This window comes from Triturus cristatus, chromosome 1_1 (genome assembly GCF_964204655.1).
Source record: "Triturus cristatus chromosome 1_1, aTriCri1.1, whole genome shotgun sequence".
NCBI classification, from domain to species: domain Eukaryota; kingdom Metazoa; phylum Chordata; class Amphibia; order Caudata; family Salamandridae; genus Triturus; species Triturus cristatus.
This window is the reverse complement of record NC_140579.1, coordinates 51,217,088-51,232,437: the sequence shown is the minus strand read 5'-3', so window position 1 is coordinate 51,232,437 and position 15,350 is coordinate 51,217,088. Positions and strand designations below refer to the sequence as shown.

Sequence of the window (15,350 nt, the reverse complement as noted above, 5' to 3'; positions counted from 1 at the left end):
TAGGCCTATTCTAATTCCGTGACAGTGGCTCTTATACCACTTACTTAGTATATGGTTTGCGTGGCCCCTAGGGCCTAACTGTATTACTTACCTGTGTGACTTAATGTATGCTTAAATAAGACTGTGTTGTACTTACCTCTAATCTCATAAAGAGTGCTGAGGGTTTGACTAGAATAAATACACTTTATTTTATATATATATCTGTTGTGGTGTCCTTTCATTTGGTATTCAAGGGATTATATATGGTATCACAGCTGGCTTCACATGCCATTCAGAGTTTAGCCTAAGACTGCTCTTGTCCATGCTACCACTAGGATAGCTGGTCTATAAGGTTGACTTTACAACCAATCACCATAAGGGTATTTGGACTGATATAAGGTGTACACTAGAACTAGTGACATCATACATCAGGCCAACTTCTCACATTGGTGAGCAGCGGTTGGGATCTGAGCTTGCTGTTGTAATACCATTGTAATCTTGAGATACTAAATTGAAAGATCACACAGATATTGTCTAGGTACATATAACATAGATTATAATACTTAAGTCCTACTGGACTTAGTAGTTGTAGGTTGAAGGGAGTAACACACCCTGACTACAACTACTAGAGAGGTTTAGTAGAAACAACTAGTGTAGGTAGGTGCACACACCACACCCTCACTAGATCATGTCTCTGAGAGGAGATCAAGTAGATGCTCTCTCAGGAGGATCAGGTCTGCAAAAGACCCCCTCTAGATATGATACCTTAACATTCCAGGAGATGAGACACTTGTGTACCTCCAGAGGAATAAAACAGGGTGCAAACCCTACCCTCCTTCAGTTAAGACAACTCCTAGAGGAGTATGATACTCTTAGGGCATCTCAGGCAGGTACCCTAGGTACAGAGGAGGGTCTACCCACCACAGAGGAGTCAGATGGGACTTCAGATGAAGAGGTAGACAGCCAGGGCCAAGTAGGAAGACTTAGCCAGGCTAACCTAAGCTTACATGGGAGTTTGCATGGGGTCCCCCCATACAGACCCCCAAGTAGGCTTACACAGAGAAGCAGGAGGGACAGATCCCCTTCAAGGGAATCCATCCACTCCCATGTCTCTAACATCTCTAATGCTTCCTCTCACAGGGGAATGACTTCCCCCTGAGAGAAAGGAGCATGAAGCCAGAATGAGGGAAGCTAATCTGAGGATTCAGAGGGAAGAACTTGCCCTTGCCAAAGAGAAGCTTGCTCTGGCTAGAGAGCAAAAATTGTGTGGGTCAGAACCCACTGGTGGCAGCAACATTCCTAGAGATAGGGATAGGTCTTATGACCATAGAAACCTAAGCAAGATAGTGCCCCCATATCAGAATGGGGATGACATCCACAAGTGGATGACTGCTTTGGAGAGGGCCTGCAAAGTACAGCAGGTACCCCAGAGTCAGTGGGCAGCTATCTTGTGGCTCTCCTTTACTGACAAAGGTAGAGACAAGCTCCTCACAGTCAGTGATGAGGATGCTAACAATTACAAAGTCCTGAAGAGTGCTCTGATAGATGGGTTTGGCTTAACCACTGAGCAATATAGGTTGTTGTTCAGAGACACCCAGAAGACACAGACACAGGACTGGTCTGATTTTGTGGATTGTGCCACTAAGGCTTTGGAAGGTTGGTTAAATGGCAGCAAGGTGCAGGACTATACAGGATTGTACAACTTGATTATGAGGGAGCAGATCCTTAGTAATTGTCAGAACCAGCTTCTCCATCAACACCTGGTAGACTCAGATTTGACCTCTCCCCAAGAATTGGGAAAGAGGGCAGATAAATGGGTCAGGACCAGGATTAGGCCTAAAAATCAGGGTGGTGACCAAAAGAAAGATACCACCAAGCCTCAAGAGAAGGGTGGGGATAAAACAAAAGAGAAATCTTCCTCAGGGCCCCAAAACTCCACACAGGGTGGTGGGTCCCAAGCTCCCTCCTCTACCACAGTTAAAAAGCCTTACTGCCATGAGTGTAAAACTCCTGGGCATTGGAAAACTGACAGCAGTTGCCCAAGGGCTAAAAACAAAACTGTTCCTCCAACTACTCCTGTCACACCACCTGCTACTGTCAGCAGTAATCCCCCAGGTGGTGGGAGTGCCCCCAAAAATTTGGTTGGGTTGTCTTGGGGAACACAGGGGGATCCTGGCTTAGCCAATTCCCCTACAGCAGCTACTCTTGTCTGTGATGGTGGCATGGGGTTTGCCAACTTCACTGCCTGTCCCAACACTTTGGGTAGGTACAGACAGGAACCCTACATCAATGGTAGAAAAGCTGAGGCCTACAGAGACACTGGAGCTAGCATCACTATGGTGGCCCATAGGCTAGTTCCCTCTGAGCAGCTTTTGCCTGGTTTCTCATACCAGGTAACTAACATTGATGGCAAACAGAACAGTCATCCCATGGCAGAGGTATGTCTCAGCTGGGGAGGGGTCACTGGCCCTAAAAGGGTGGCAGTGTCTCCAACCTTGCCTGTGGACTGCTTACTGGGGAATGACTTAGAACTCTCAGCTTGGGCTGAAGTTGAACAAGACACCCATTCTAAAATGGTAGGCCTTTCACAAAAGGGTAGTGGGGTGTGCCAGCCACAACCCCTGTCCAAGTAGATTTCCTCCCTGAAAAGGTTGGAAGGGCAGTGGTAGCCACAGCCCAGGCAAAGACAGACTTCCCTGTAGAGACTGGCAGAGCTGTGACAGTCACAGCTCAAACCCAAACTGAGTGCCTCCCTGAAAAGGTTGGCAAGGCTGTAATGGTCTCAGCCCATACTCAGACTGACATAGGTGTAGTGAAGCCTGAAACTATGGATCACTCCACACAAACAGAGAGTAGTGGGGAGGAAGAAAAGTCTCCCTCTCCCCAGACATTAGGAAAAGGTCAGCCTCCTCAGGGATCTGACCTCACCCCTTGTGAAGGAACTGCCCCAGAGGTAGCCAGGCCTGGCCTGGCAGAGCCTCTGATGTCAGTGGCCCCTTCCAAGGTGGGACCCAGTCTGGTGCAGGTAGCCTGCCTCTCTACCCTGCCTCAGTCAGCCCAGGGCTGCAAAGGTCAGGGAGGCCAGTGGACCCCAAGAGGGCCCCTGTCCACAAGAACCCCCCCCATCAAAAGAATGAGGATTGCCTGGCTAGTAGCCCTAGCCAGGTGATGGGTAAAAACATTCCTGAGGGATCCCCTTTACAGGTAGTTAGGGACCTCCCCCAGAGGGATTCTGTTGGGCACAGGCAAACCTGGGACCTTAGGGCCCCAAACCTGACCTGTCCCTCCAGTAAGCCCACAAAAGGGACCCAGCCTCCAGCTTTAGGTAGCCAGAGGCAGACCCTGAGAGCACAGTGCAACTCAGTTAAATAAAGAAAGGCATCCATGGTGGAGGATGATTGGAGGAAGCTGAGGCCTCACTTTGAGGACACTCACTTCAGTACTCCATCTCAACACCAGCCTTTTACTTTGCAAAGACACACCCAAGGTAGAGATTCCCTATGGTGGAGACCCTATGATACCTTTAGGATGAGGGATTGCTTTGTGGACCATGAGACAGGGGGTAACCATGCCAGTGCTGGTTCTTCCTTATATGGCCACTTAGGCAATAGAGGCTTACCTTGTCAAGGCCAGCCTTATCTCCTTTCGTTTGGGGGGGGGGGGGTTGTGTAGGAAGGTGGATATCTGACTATGGTTACCCCCAACTTTTTGCCTAGTGTCTAGCTGGTTTTTCAACTTAGTTGGCCTGAGATCCTGCCATTCAGGGTCTCAGGCTGTCTGCTCTCTCTTTAAAATGGACTCCATGTACCCTAGGTACATTCCCAATTGGTAAGGATCACCTTATTGGACCCTGTACAGTGTACCCTAGGTACCCAGGGCATAGGTGTACCCTAGGCCTCCCAGGGGCTGCAGCATGTATTATGCCACCCCTGGTCTGGCCTTCCAATCAGACACAACTGGCTGATCACTCAGCTGGGGCAAGGTCGTGTAATCACCCCTTGCTTAGATATAGTATGCCTATATCTACCCTTATATATAGACACATGTGTACCTATCAGTCACTCCTATGGCAGGCCTTAACAATCCTGGAGGCAGAGTGCTTGGTAACATGTGAGATGGTGCTCTAGCATGAGCTGAGCCTGTCTGCAGCTTTCGGAACCATGTCCTTATAGCTGTTCTATGATATAGCCTACCATATACTCTTAAAGTGCCTTATAATCTTAAACGGTTATGGTAACTATGGTTTGGCTTTATCAAAACATGTCGTGTAAGGTGTCTAACACTTTGGAATAATACCCCCATACCAGTTCTGGTGATGAGGATATTATCCCTCCCTTCTAGAGGGAGAGACATGTTAAAATCCTACTTTGCTGTTTAACTCTAACCAAAGCCTCAGCCTCACAAAATGGATGCTGCTGCCACAGACACAAGTCTGACCTCCTGCTGCTGGGAGTGATCCCAGCCAGGGAGGCCTGGACAATAGGTTTCCTGCTTGGGGAGGTGCAAGCACCTCCCCAGACAGCCTTTAGTGTATTGGGGCAGGGTGGGCTGAAAGGAATGAGACATTCCTGGGGCACACAAGGTGTTCCTTGCATAGTCCAGTTCAAACCGGCGCTGGGGCACTCCAGCCCCAGCTCTGGCGCGAAACTGGACAAAGGGAAGTGGGTGTAACCACCCCCTCCCAGGTCCCACCCATAAGGCGTGACCTAGCAGGTATCCCAGCCCCCCAGATTAGTATAAGAGTGGGAGTTGGGCCTCAAGAGATTAGATTATCCTGAACCTGCAAAACTGAACAGAAACTCTGGACCTTCGACATTCGACGAAAGAAGAAGACTGAAGAATCTCCCTTGTAGCCAAGGAGTGGCTACCCTGTGCAAACAGGCACCATCAAGAGACTACCCTTTGCTTTGCCCACGTTCTACGAGGAACCGACTGCAGAGCCCGACCAGAGCCTTGACTTCCAGACTTCTCCGACCCTGATCCACATCGACAGCAATGCTGAGATCCGTGGAGGCGACGAGCGACGTGGGACCGGCTACCTGGAAAAAGTGGCTAGTAACTTAAAGCGCAGCTTCTGAGGTACCCTCGAAGTTGTGCACCGGGGATTGAGAAGCCCCAACCCCAAGCACCATCTGCACCGAAGATCAGCCCCCCACACTCCACGAGTCCTGCGTGGGGCCCTTCTGCGTTTTCCTGCTTGCCGCGTCTGTCCGGTTGCTTGCCCGCTGGCTAGTGGCCTTTGTGACGACGCACCCTGAAATCTTCTGCGCTGGTTTGGCTCCTCCAGACTGGCTCCCGCTTCTCTGCAAAGAAGAAGCACCCCAGACCTTCCTGGTCTGCACCAAAAGCAAGTCCTTCGTTCTTCGTGGGTTCCGCTTGCCAAGGCTTGGTGAGTCCTAGTCCAACTTCGACGCCGCCGACAGCAAGAGCCTTCGTGGGACAGCTCGCCTCCTGGTCCTGGTCGTCCTCGACGCTTCCTGGTCCTCCTGGCTGCAGCGACAAGCTTCACCTTCACCTGCAATCTTCACGACATCGCCTGGTTCCTTCCTGGTTCCACGTGGTCACTGGCTAGTGACCTTGACTCTGTCCCTTCTGCTTGCAGGTTTCCTCTCTTCTTGATCCCAGCCTTGGGATCCACCGGACACTCTTCACTGACTGCCTGTCAGCATCTTTCTTCAGGCATCCATAGGAGTCGACGACGAAAATGACGCATCTTCACCCCTATGCACCCGCAGCCTGTGGGCTAGGTAACTTGGGTACTCCGGTGCTCATCAGGATAGTGACTATCCTAGTGTCTAGTTTTCAAGTCTCAACTCCTAGCTACTCCGGAAGTGTCCTAAATCTACCGTTTTCTAAACTGTACTATTGCTATTGACTTTTACGCATTACGCGTGAGTGTTTCCACTCTGCACACGAATCCCGTGGGCCTCCCACTTCCTAACTAACGCTAGTGTAGTGTAGCCCCAGCGATTCCCTAGGCCTATTCTAATTCCGTGACAGTGGCTCTTATACCACTTACTTAGTATATGGTTTGCGTGGCCCCTAGGGCCTAACTGTATTACTTACCTGTGTGACTTAATGTATGCTTAAATAAGACTGTGTTGTACTTACCTCTAATCTCATAAAGAGTGCTGAGGGTTTGACTAGAATAAATACACTTTATTTTATATATATATCTGTTGTGGTGTCCTTTCATTTGGTATTCAAGGGATTATATATGGTATCACAGCTGGCTTCACATGCCATTCAGAGTTTAGCCTAAGACTGCTCTTGTCCATGCTACCACTAGGATAGCTGGTCTATAAGGTTGACTTTACAACCAATCACCATAAGGGTATTTGGACTGATATAAGGTGTACACTAGAACTAGTGACATCATACATCAGGCCAACTTCTCACAACTTGTCACTATTTGGAGTACCTGCAATCAGAGCCTTCATGGAAGGCCTTAAGAGGATTATTCCTCCCAGATTACCACCCTCTCCAGTGTGGAATCTAAACATTGTTCTTACGAGGCTCATGGGACCCCCATTTGAACCTTTGCATAAATGCAAACTACAATTCCTCACATGGAAAGTGGCTTTCCTTATAGCTATCACATCCCTCAGAAGGGTAAGTGAAATCCAGGCTTTAACCATACAAGAACCATTCTTACAATTACACCCCAACAAAGTGGTTCTTAGAACAAATCCAAAATTCCTTCCAAAAGTCATATCTCCGTTCAATCTTAACCAATCAGTAGAGCTACCAGTGTTCTTCCCAAATCCGGACTCGGTAGCTGAAAGAGCTCTTCGTACCTTAGACGTTAAAAGAGCCCTGTTTTACTACATTGACAGAAGTAAAATCATTCCGCAAAACAATTGTTTGTTGCGTTCTCTCCACCACATAAAGGCAACCTCATTTTCAAATCTGGGATAACCAGGTGGATAGTTAAATGTATCCAAATATGCTACCACAAGGCTAAACGCACACTAACAGTTCCCCCTAGAGCGCATTCCACACGCAAAATAGGGGCTTCCATGGCATTCTTAGGAAGCATTCCCTTAGAAGATATTTGTAAGGCAGCCACATGGTCTACAATACACACCTTCACTAAACACTATTGTGTTGACGTGCAAGCAAAGCAACAAGCTTCTGTGGGTCAGGCTGTCATTAAAACGTTATTTCAAACTGCTGCAACCGATACAGGTGACCACCGCTAGGGGAGACACTGCTATATAGTCTATCCTAAGTGTGTGATTTGCAGCTCATGTGCCTCGAACGGAATATGCTACTTAATAGTATGCATCTGTTCTTGGCATGTAGAACTGCAGAGCCACACACGCCCACCCACCTCCCCGGGACCTGTATCTGTTCCAGCATCGTCTTACTTAGACATTACACATGGACATCTCTCTCTTTTCTACAAACTCCATCATTTCCCATCATGGCGAAAAACAATCTGAGGATGGAGTTGATGCATATGCGCACTGTAGTCCAAGGGAGGAGTCACCTATCTCGTGACCAAAGGCTTCATCCGAAGACAACAACAACCTGCAAGCATCCGAGCCCAACACCAGATGGCGATCTACTATCCTAAGTGTGTGGCTCTGCAGCTCTAAATGCCAAGAACAGATGCATACTGGTAAGTAGCATATTCCTTTCAAACACAGGGTATATTTAAAAATACATCATTTTAAAGTGCTAGTGCAGATAATGTAAATCTCTAATATAACGTATCTCATGAACACATTCAAATACACATAGACACTGTAATCATCAATAGGACCCTGTTTTGTTAGAAAAATGTATGATTAAAAACCAGCTTCAAGGTAAATCGAAACTGTGGAAAAAATGTTGATGCGGCGTTACGGTGAAAGATCAACTATTCGTCACCTTCTTCAGGACAATCATTAAACAATTTAAAATCATCACTTCTATGAAAAATTGGCGCAATACAGAAAAATATGTTACGTCCCCTAAATCAGGGAGTAACATTTCATGGAACAATGTGAAACTGCTTCTATCCAAAGGATTGGTAATTGCGGATTAGATTTTAGAATAATGAGTCTCCAAAAATAGTTTGAACGTTTACTAGTGGACCCTGGGCGGCTAATACTCATGCTTATGGGCGTCCCTAATTTAATGGAAAGATCTGTATTGTCTGCGTAGCCATTAATAAACTGAACTTCAACTCATGTCCAATGGTCTCAATTGATTGGATACCATCATAGCTAAAAGGCAGAGCTTGTTATTGGGACTGTCCGTATCGCAGCCCGCTGTTTCAGGATCCCGAAACAGTGGGCTGGGATTCGGACGGTATATACACCCTGTCCCTTTTCCTTGTAGAACTGTAACTCCTTCGTGAGTTTGTGATTCTCTGTTAGACAACCTCAGTGCAATGGCTTTTCCCACTCCTTGTTCCCGTACTCACTCTGCCACAGAACAGAAGCGGTACCTCACTGGTCGAGATCGGGTGCATTCAGGATGATATGGCCATAGGCTGCTGTACCTCACTGATAATACCCGAAACATGTCTGGGGTTACTCGTGTTCCCCTTCAGAGAGGATGTGGCCAGCATTTCAGGCTGGAGCAGTCACTTCATCTGTCCGTCATGTGCTCTTGTGTTCCACATGTTTCATTCCCACTTGGATTCACAGTGCTGGTGGATCATTTACGTTTATCCTTGTACATGCCATTCTCACTCTCTTGATTTGGGATTGCAAGAACACCTAGAATTAGGTACCCCACAGCAACTTATAATAAGCGCATCTGTCTCCATTAACTACTAAGATTATGTCCTAAAATCTGGATGTTTTCCCCTTTGCAGTGGTTGCTCTGAGACAGGCTGAGCGGCAAACTGTCCGGGACAAGGAGCGGAGCCAGGACATGATAAGGCTGCAGGAGGAGAAGCATAAGCATGAAACACAGCGGCTGAGCCAGCAGCTTCGAGAGCTGGAGAGGGATCGGAATCTCATGATGGTACAACCTCGGTTATAGCTGCCACCTTCTGTTCTTGATCTATCAGCGCCAGATAGTCTTAGAAGCGTAGACTTAAAACACTGTCCTGGTCAGATCTTCATCTCTGAAATCTCAAGACCCAACACCCAGGCTCAAATCCTTTTATTTATTGTACTTGTTTTAATATGAACCCAGCATGAAGGTCAGTGGAGCATTCTACATGGCATGCGTGGGTTACAGAATAACGAACACAGATTTACAAGTTAAAAAAAGGTTTTTGGCCTTAACCACTGAGTTAGTTACATGAGCAGTAGGCTAGGGTGATCGGCCAGCAGAAGAGTAGAATAAGGCATGCTTTTGAGAGCTATGAAAAACTAATAGCTTGGAGAAAGGAGGGAGACAACTCCAAAGAGTAATCATTCTATTGAGGATGTACTCAACTCTGTGCAGTCCAGGATCCAGCAGGTCTGCTGATTCAAGACACAACTTAGTTCCATCAGTGACAATCGCACAAGATTGAAAACACTTTCCTTCCTAAAGGACATTACAGGAAAGCACTAAGAGGGCGAGGAGATGACAAGTACATACATCAACACCACACTGTATGTTTTTCTAAGTGTGGAGTTCTTGCATACAACCTAAAAATACCCACGATTCTCCTCGGCCGGCAAGCGGGGAATGGTGTCGGGCTGTACATATCTCAGATCTTCAGAGTGCAGGCGTGAGACATCAGGATTTGTATCTAGTCTTCCTGTTTTGACTGATGAACTGTGCCCCTTCTTTGCATTAAGAATGTCCTGGGTGGACTCTTGCAATGGCTGGTAACCAGGGTGGACCTTCAAGTCATAGGAGTAGAAGTTCCCTCATGACACCCTGCATGGCTCGTCAATGCCACAGTCTTGTAAGATTCCAGTTCAAGAAGATTTGTTCCTTGATGCCTTCACTGGCACCTCCTTTTTCGTAGCTTTAGTTTGGGCTCTCAAGCTATATTGCCTACGGTTACCTCATTCAAACAGTTTATCACCTACATGTGTATCACTATTGAAGACCAAACACTGCATGTAGTGCTGTACCTCAGGCATATACAGGGCCACTGAAATTATGCAGCAGAGGACAACCACATTTACTAAATTATTCGGCAAGAAAAGCCAAATTATCCAGTGTATTTTGCCATTTGTACACATTGTAATACTGTCTGGGAAAGGAGTTCACATATGTAGTACCAAGTTAACACCCAAATACAGTTATAAGCAACTAAAAGAAGACCAGTCAACCGTTTCAAAGGGCTTTCTCGTGCATCGGAATGCATGTCGTCATGTTTTTTATTAAAATCTACAGATTATACATCAAATGATGTTATGTGGTAAATCTATATTTATTTCCAAAAAGCTGCAGCCGCAGAATCCCTTAATTCTTGTAGCCCTAGTTCTAGAATACTTATCATCAGCCAGAGCAGGAAATCCCAGTAGACATATGTTCGTAGCTGTCGCCTCCTTTTCATGGTGCTTCACCTTTGATTCCACATAAACGATTATCCAGACGCCGATTCCTCAGACCTCTGAAACTACAGGACAACTTCTGTCTTTAAGCTGAAGAAACCTACTGTTTAAGGGTGTCAACACCACGTTTGGCAACTGACACTTGAGCCTTGAGTTCTTACAGCGCCCCTTCCATGGTCCGCACTTTATTCTCTGCATTCCTTGAGGGGACCTCAATGTCTCTCATGGTAGGCATTATCAGAAATACTCCCTCTCTAAAGTGCTCTCCCACATATACAGCCAGGTCCTGATCTCATTCACAGGATTCTCTACGGGTTGAGGGTTTTGGGACAAAAATACCACTCTTACTCCATTTAAAGAGCCCGACTTGTCATTTGTTTTCACTTGTAAGTAGTGTCTCTGCTGTTGAAAGCCTCTACATTTCTCCAGCGTGAGATTTACCTGTAAGCTGCAGGAGAATCTGACTGCCTGGAAGTTACCCCCTCACCCTGACCCCTCCCCCCCCCTCCATTCATCCCAAAGGGGCTGCCCTCCCACCACACCTCTGTGACACCAGAATCTGTTTCCACTGGTGAAGGCTCACAGTTGATCAACACTCACTAGCTTGTCCATGGTTGGCTGGAGTGTGATTGTCCAGACTCACTAATGCCCCTCCCAACTTACTGCCATCTTGTCAGCGGTGTGGACGTGGTACGTTCTCGTGAGCTGCAGCTTCCTCTGTCTCTTACAGAACAGGGTGCCGGGGGATCACTAGATGCAGCCAGCTCGGAGCCCTGCAAGCTCCATCCTGTTCATTGCTCCTTCAAGCATTAGGTGGTTGAAAGGTCAGACCTGGCGGAGATCAAGGAGCAGGTTGTAGTTATGTTACAGTGGTTTTCTAGAGTGCTTAGACACTTGCTAGTCTCTTGGCCCTGTAGTCTGAACAACTATTGATTAAAAAATGTAAGCCTTACATTGTGTCCTGAAGTGTATAAGAGGAGATGATTCCAGAGTGAGGAAGCTTGGTTACAAAATTAGCGGCAACCCAATACCCTATTGTAAAATCTTGTGAGCAGAAGAGTATTAGATGAACACAGCTCTCTGGCCCATTCATAGTAATGTGACAGATGATTCTACCCTGGATTAGTAAAGGAGGATGTCCAGAGAGTGGATGGGGAACAGTATAGTGTAGTTCATATTGGACTTCGATGAGTGGCTAGTGGAAAGAACGAAGCCTAGGAGCAGCAAGGCCAGAGTGTCTGGATCAACAAACTAGGCATGTCGCTGTAGTTAAGATGCCTTAGATAGAGCGGCCCTCGGTGAAGCACGCAGCTGTAATCCACTCTAGATCGTACCATCCCAAGCAGAGACAGTGTATAAACAGCAGAGATAAGGCTAAGAGAAGGTCTGCCTCAGACACCTCGGCAGGTAGAAGCATGTTGATGAAAGTGACTATAGGCCTTAAGGGAAAGAAGATTTCCAGCAGAAGCTTTGTACCCATTTACACAAAGCAAGAGACAGGTGGACTCAGGTGGGAGACTGGGGAGGAGGCAGCGATGTTAATTGAGGTATTAGAGAAGAGGGTTTCACTTTATTCCTGGGAGAGAACAGTATGTTCAGAATCAAATAAGAAACCTTTTGTCCTAGATAATTGATAAGTAGCAGGAGCATTGTGTTTGTGCTGAATATGGTATGATCACAACCAGAATGAGAAGATTTTCAGCAAAATTTGTTTTGTTTGATGGTTTTTATGCTCTGACAAATAATAAAAAGTTACTGAAACTTCATACGAGCCATGGTTGTGGTGGCGAACTGATCGTGTGGCCGTAAGCCACTGGTATCTTCAAGAACAGAGCAAAAGGGAGGGATGTTGCCTCCGTTAGTGTGTGAGAGGATGAGTGGTTAGAACAGTAGCATATGGTCCTTCATATGAGGCTTAGTTGATACCAAGCTGTCTGGGTTTTCGTCTTCGCCTGCTCTCTGAATGTATGGCAGAGTCTGATGTAGAAGCTTAAGGACTGGGCATTGGCAGAGATGGAGTGGCCAAAGCCAGCCAGCTGTGTTTTTATCACAGTCTCAGTCTTCTAAGATTTGAGCTTCCCACCGATTGAAGATAAACTTAGTTTTGACTTGATTATGTTTGAAATATACCGTTGCCATGCAGGATCAGGTAGAGGTAACGTCGAAGGTGGTGTATAGTGAATGCCATATGCCACATTAAGATACAACTATGCCAGCAATGAGTTTACACCTGAACTCCCAGGTAGAGGATCAACACTAAAACAATGGTCAACTCCTGTTCAACAATTAATGGAGATGATCTGGGAGGGTCATAGGGATATATTGTTGCCTGCTGCCTATGAAAGATACAAACCAATTGAGTAGTGTTTGAGTGATGTCCATGCAGGAGGAAAGGATGTTGAGTGTGGGATTTGGTGATCAGTCTTATTGAAGGCCAAGAGGCTGGGATCGCCCTGGTCCATGGTGCTTCAGGGTGTCGCTCACATCATGGGTTCCGTCAGTTTTTGTGCCGCACTGGGACAGACGAGGCATGGTTTAGTAGCTGAGCTGCTGACTTTGGAACCTGGTTTGCAATAGAAGCCTCAATAGCTAAATGAAAAAATGAAAATCATGTGATTTTGAAAATAATTCTTAGTATCAATGGAATATGATGTGAAACATGTTCTCGGGGAGGGTACAGAGCAGTAAGGTGGTATTAGAACTTAACTGTGGTGGTTGGGGTTGATTGCCTTTGGTGTCCTGGAGTTCATTCACTTATGGAAATGGTTTTGGCAGACTCCCGAGTAGGAAACTGTGAACTCAAATTAAGACTAAAAGAAGCACTTGGGTTTGTGAAACTCTATGCAGTTGACAACAAATTACATTACTTTATAGGAGATTAATTTACTCTACTGTAAGTGATTCGCCGTGCCTTGACACCCTGCAGTTCGGGCGTTGTTTATTATATGTAAACCTTAATTTCACTTATAACCTTTTATTATACATCCATTTTCAGACTTTAGCTTTAGCGATTATGATTTATAGTTACTTGGTAGGCCTCGCCAAGATAGCCTCGGTTGCGCCTGTATGTGGTTTAGGTTTGTGTCCTATAAAGAGTCGGTCACCCAATTCCTTACTTATATGATGACATTTTGGTTTTGAATAGTTGCATTATATTTCTCACGATCTACTGCATAGTACTGACCCAGTTGCTAGAAGGTTGACAACCTCATTTTTAGTGTGGTTTCTGTGTCAATATGTTGTGGGCTATACAAATATATATCAAGAGGAAATATACTTTACTTTTCATTTGACACTTTTAAATGGTGGCTACGAGATATTGCCCGTTCTTGAGATGTGATTAGTCCGCTATTGCTCTTTCTATATTAACTGTCTCAAGATAGCGCCTATTAAGATAACAATAGAGACGAGAGTTGTGAGGTCACGGCTAGTCCTTATTCTATTGCTGTGTACATAAGCTGTTCTAAGATGGCGCCCATCCACAATGCCACAAACGAGCACGCAAGTGGACAGGTCGTGCACTACGCTCCCGCCCGCTAAGCCCATGTTTGATTTAAACTTGCATTAAGCAAGGATCAGGACCCATAATGTTACTAATGCCCAATACCAGTATTTTTTTGAGAGGACTCAAATTGATTTATATTAAACTTCATAGAGTGTTTGGCTGATACGCATGCATCAACAGAATTATTCCAGTGGGTATATGATTTGCATCAATATGATTTTTACGATGGATGGATACCTTGTATGATCAAGGTGCTGTAACGCGCAAAGAATTTGATAATTTTATCTTTATTTGGATTATTGTTAACGATGGACGCATTTCGGTTTTCTTATATTTCTATTCTTCAGTTTTAGTGGTGAGATTGAGTTTAGACCAGGAGTGCTTGGAGTCTTCATGGGATAGGCTGACATGCTGTTGGTTATTTTGATTATTTGATTCTCAGGTGTGTCATACCAATATATCCAAGGGTTTAGGGGTTAATTCTAGAACTTCAGGTGAGTCTCCTAATCTAAGTGCGTTATAATATGGTGTCTATAATTGTACGGTATCACAGATTGTGGACTTTTGTATGATCACTTCTTCCTGTCGTTCTGTCACAGCCTTTGCTTATTGTCTTCCTTTGTTATCCTGATTTATGGGTGCCAACAACTCTGGTGTGTCACATTAGGAAATGCATTTCGGGTTACCACAATAAGGGATTTGACTCCTGGTCTCACATTGCTGGTTACTATAATATTGTGTATTTACAGCATGGACTTACCACTGATTTTGATATACAGCACTGCCAGTTCCTCTTTCTTGCAGACTTAGTAATTTTTCTAAATGTTAGCAAATGGTGAAGGTTGCCTTATGATGTTTTAATAATGATTACTATGTAATGCCCTCATGTCTGTTTCTGTTTCTAGCCCTCAGGAAGTTAATTGTACAATAATTTCCAACAACGAAACACGTGTTGGCTAGCTTTTGGGGAGATGTTTTCATCAGGGATGCGATTTATATTTATTTTTATAACCTATATTGAAGACCTTTTGTTTGAAGATTGTAACTGGCTTCTTTTGGTGGAGTGCTCAGGGAACATCTCTCTTCTGTACAGCTCAGATTGAGACCAGCTTCACGTTCCATGCAGTAGCCCATCATGCTGCACTTTAATCCTTTGATCCCGATCTCTGTTACAGTCTAACTTCTTTTCTCACAGGCTACACTCAGACAAGAAGGGCTTCTGAGGCAGCACAAGCAGAGCAGGTTCCCTGCCCTTCAGACCTCTGAGGCCATGGGCGAGGAAGAGACAGAGCAACTACCAACAGCACTTGCACCCAAGGGCACACCGCTCTCTAAAGGCAAGTACTCTTGTGTATCACTTCTAAACCCAAGTGATGCGGTTGGCACCCCAGGTGAACATCTCACCATCTAGAACTACCTAAAACAAT

The 15,350-nt window shown here is 45.7% G+C and overlaps 1 protein-coding gene across 1 annotated transcript in view; it reads left to right on the top strand.

Moving 5' to 3' along the window:
• LOC146869341 (coiled-coil alpha-helical rod protein 1-like) overlaps positions 1-15,350 on the top strand; it is a 223,758-nt gene that overhangs the window by 191,799 nt on the left and 16,609 nt on the right. The window contains exons 16-17 of the mRNA XM_085651076.1: positions 8,789-8,940; positions 15,119-15,260. Coding sequence (XP_085507202.1) covers positions 8,789-8,940; positions 15,119-15,260 — 294 coding nt within the window. The remainder of the gene's footprint in view (positions 1-8,788; positions 8,941-15,118; positions 15,261-15,350) is intronic.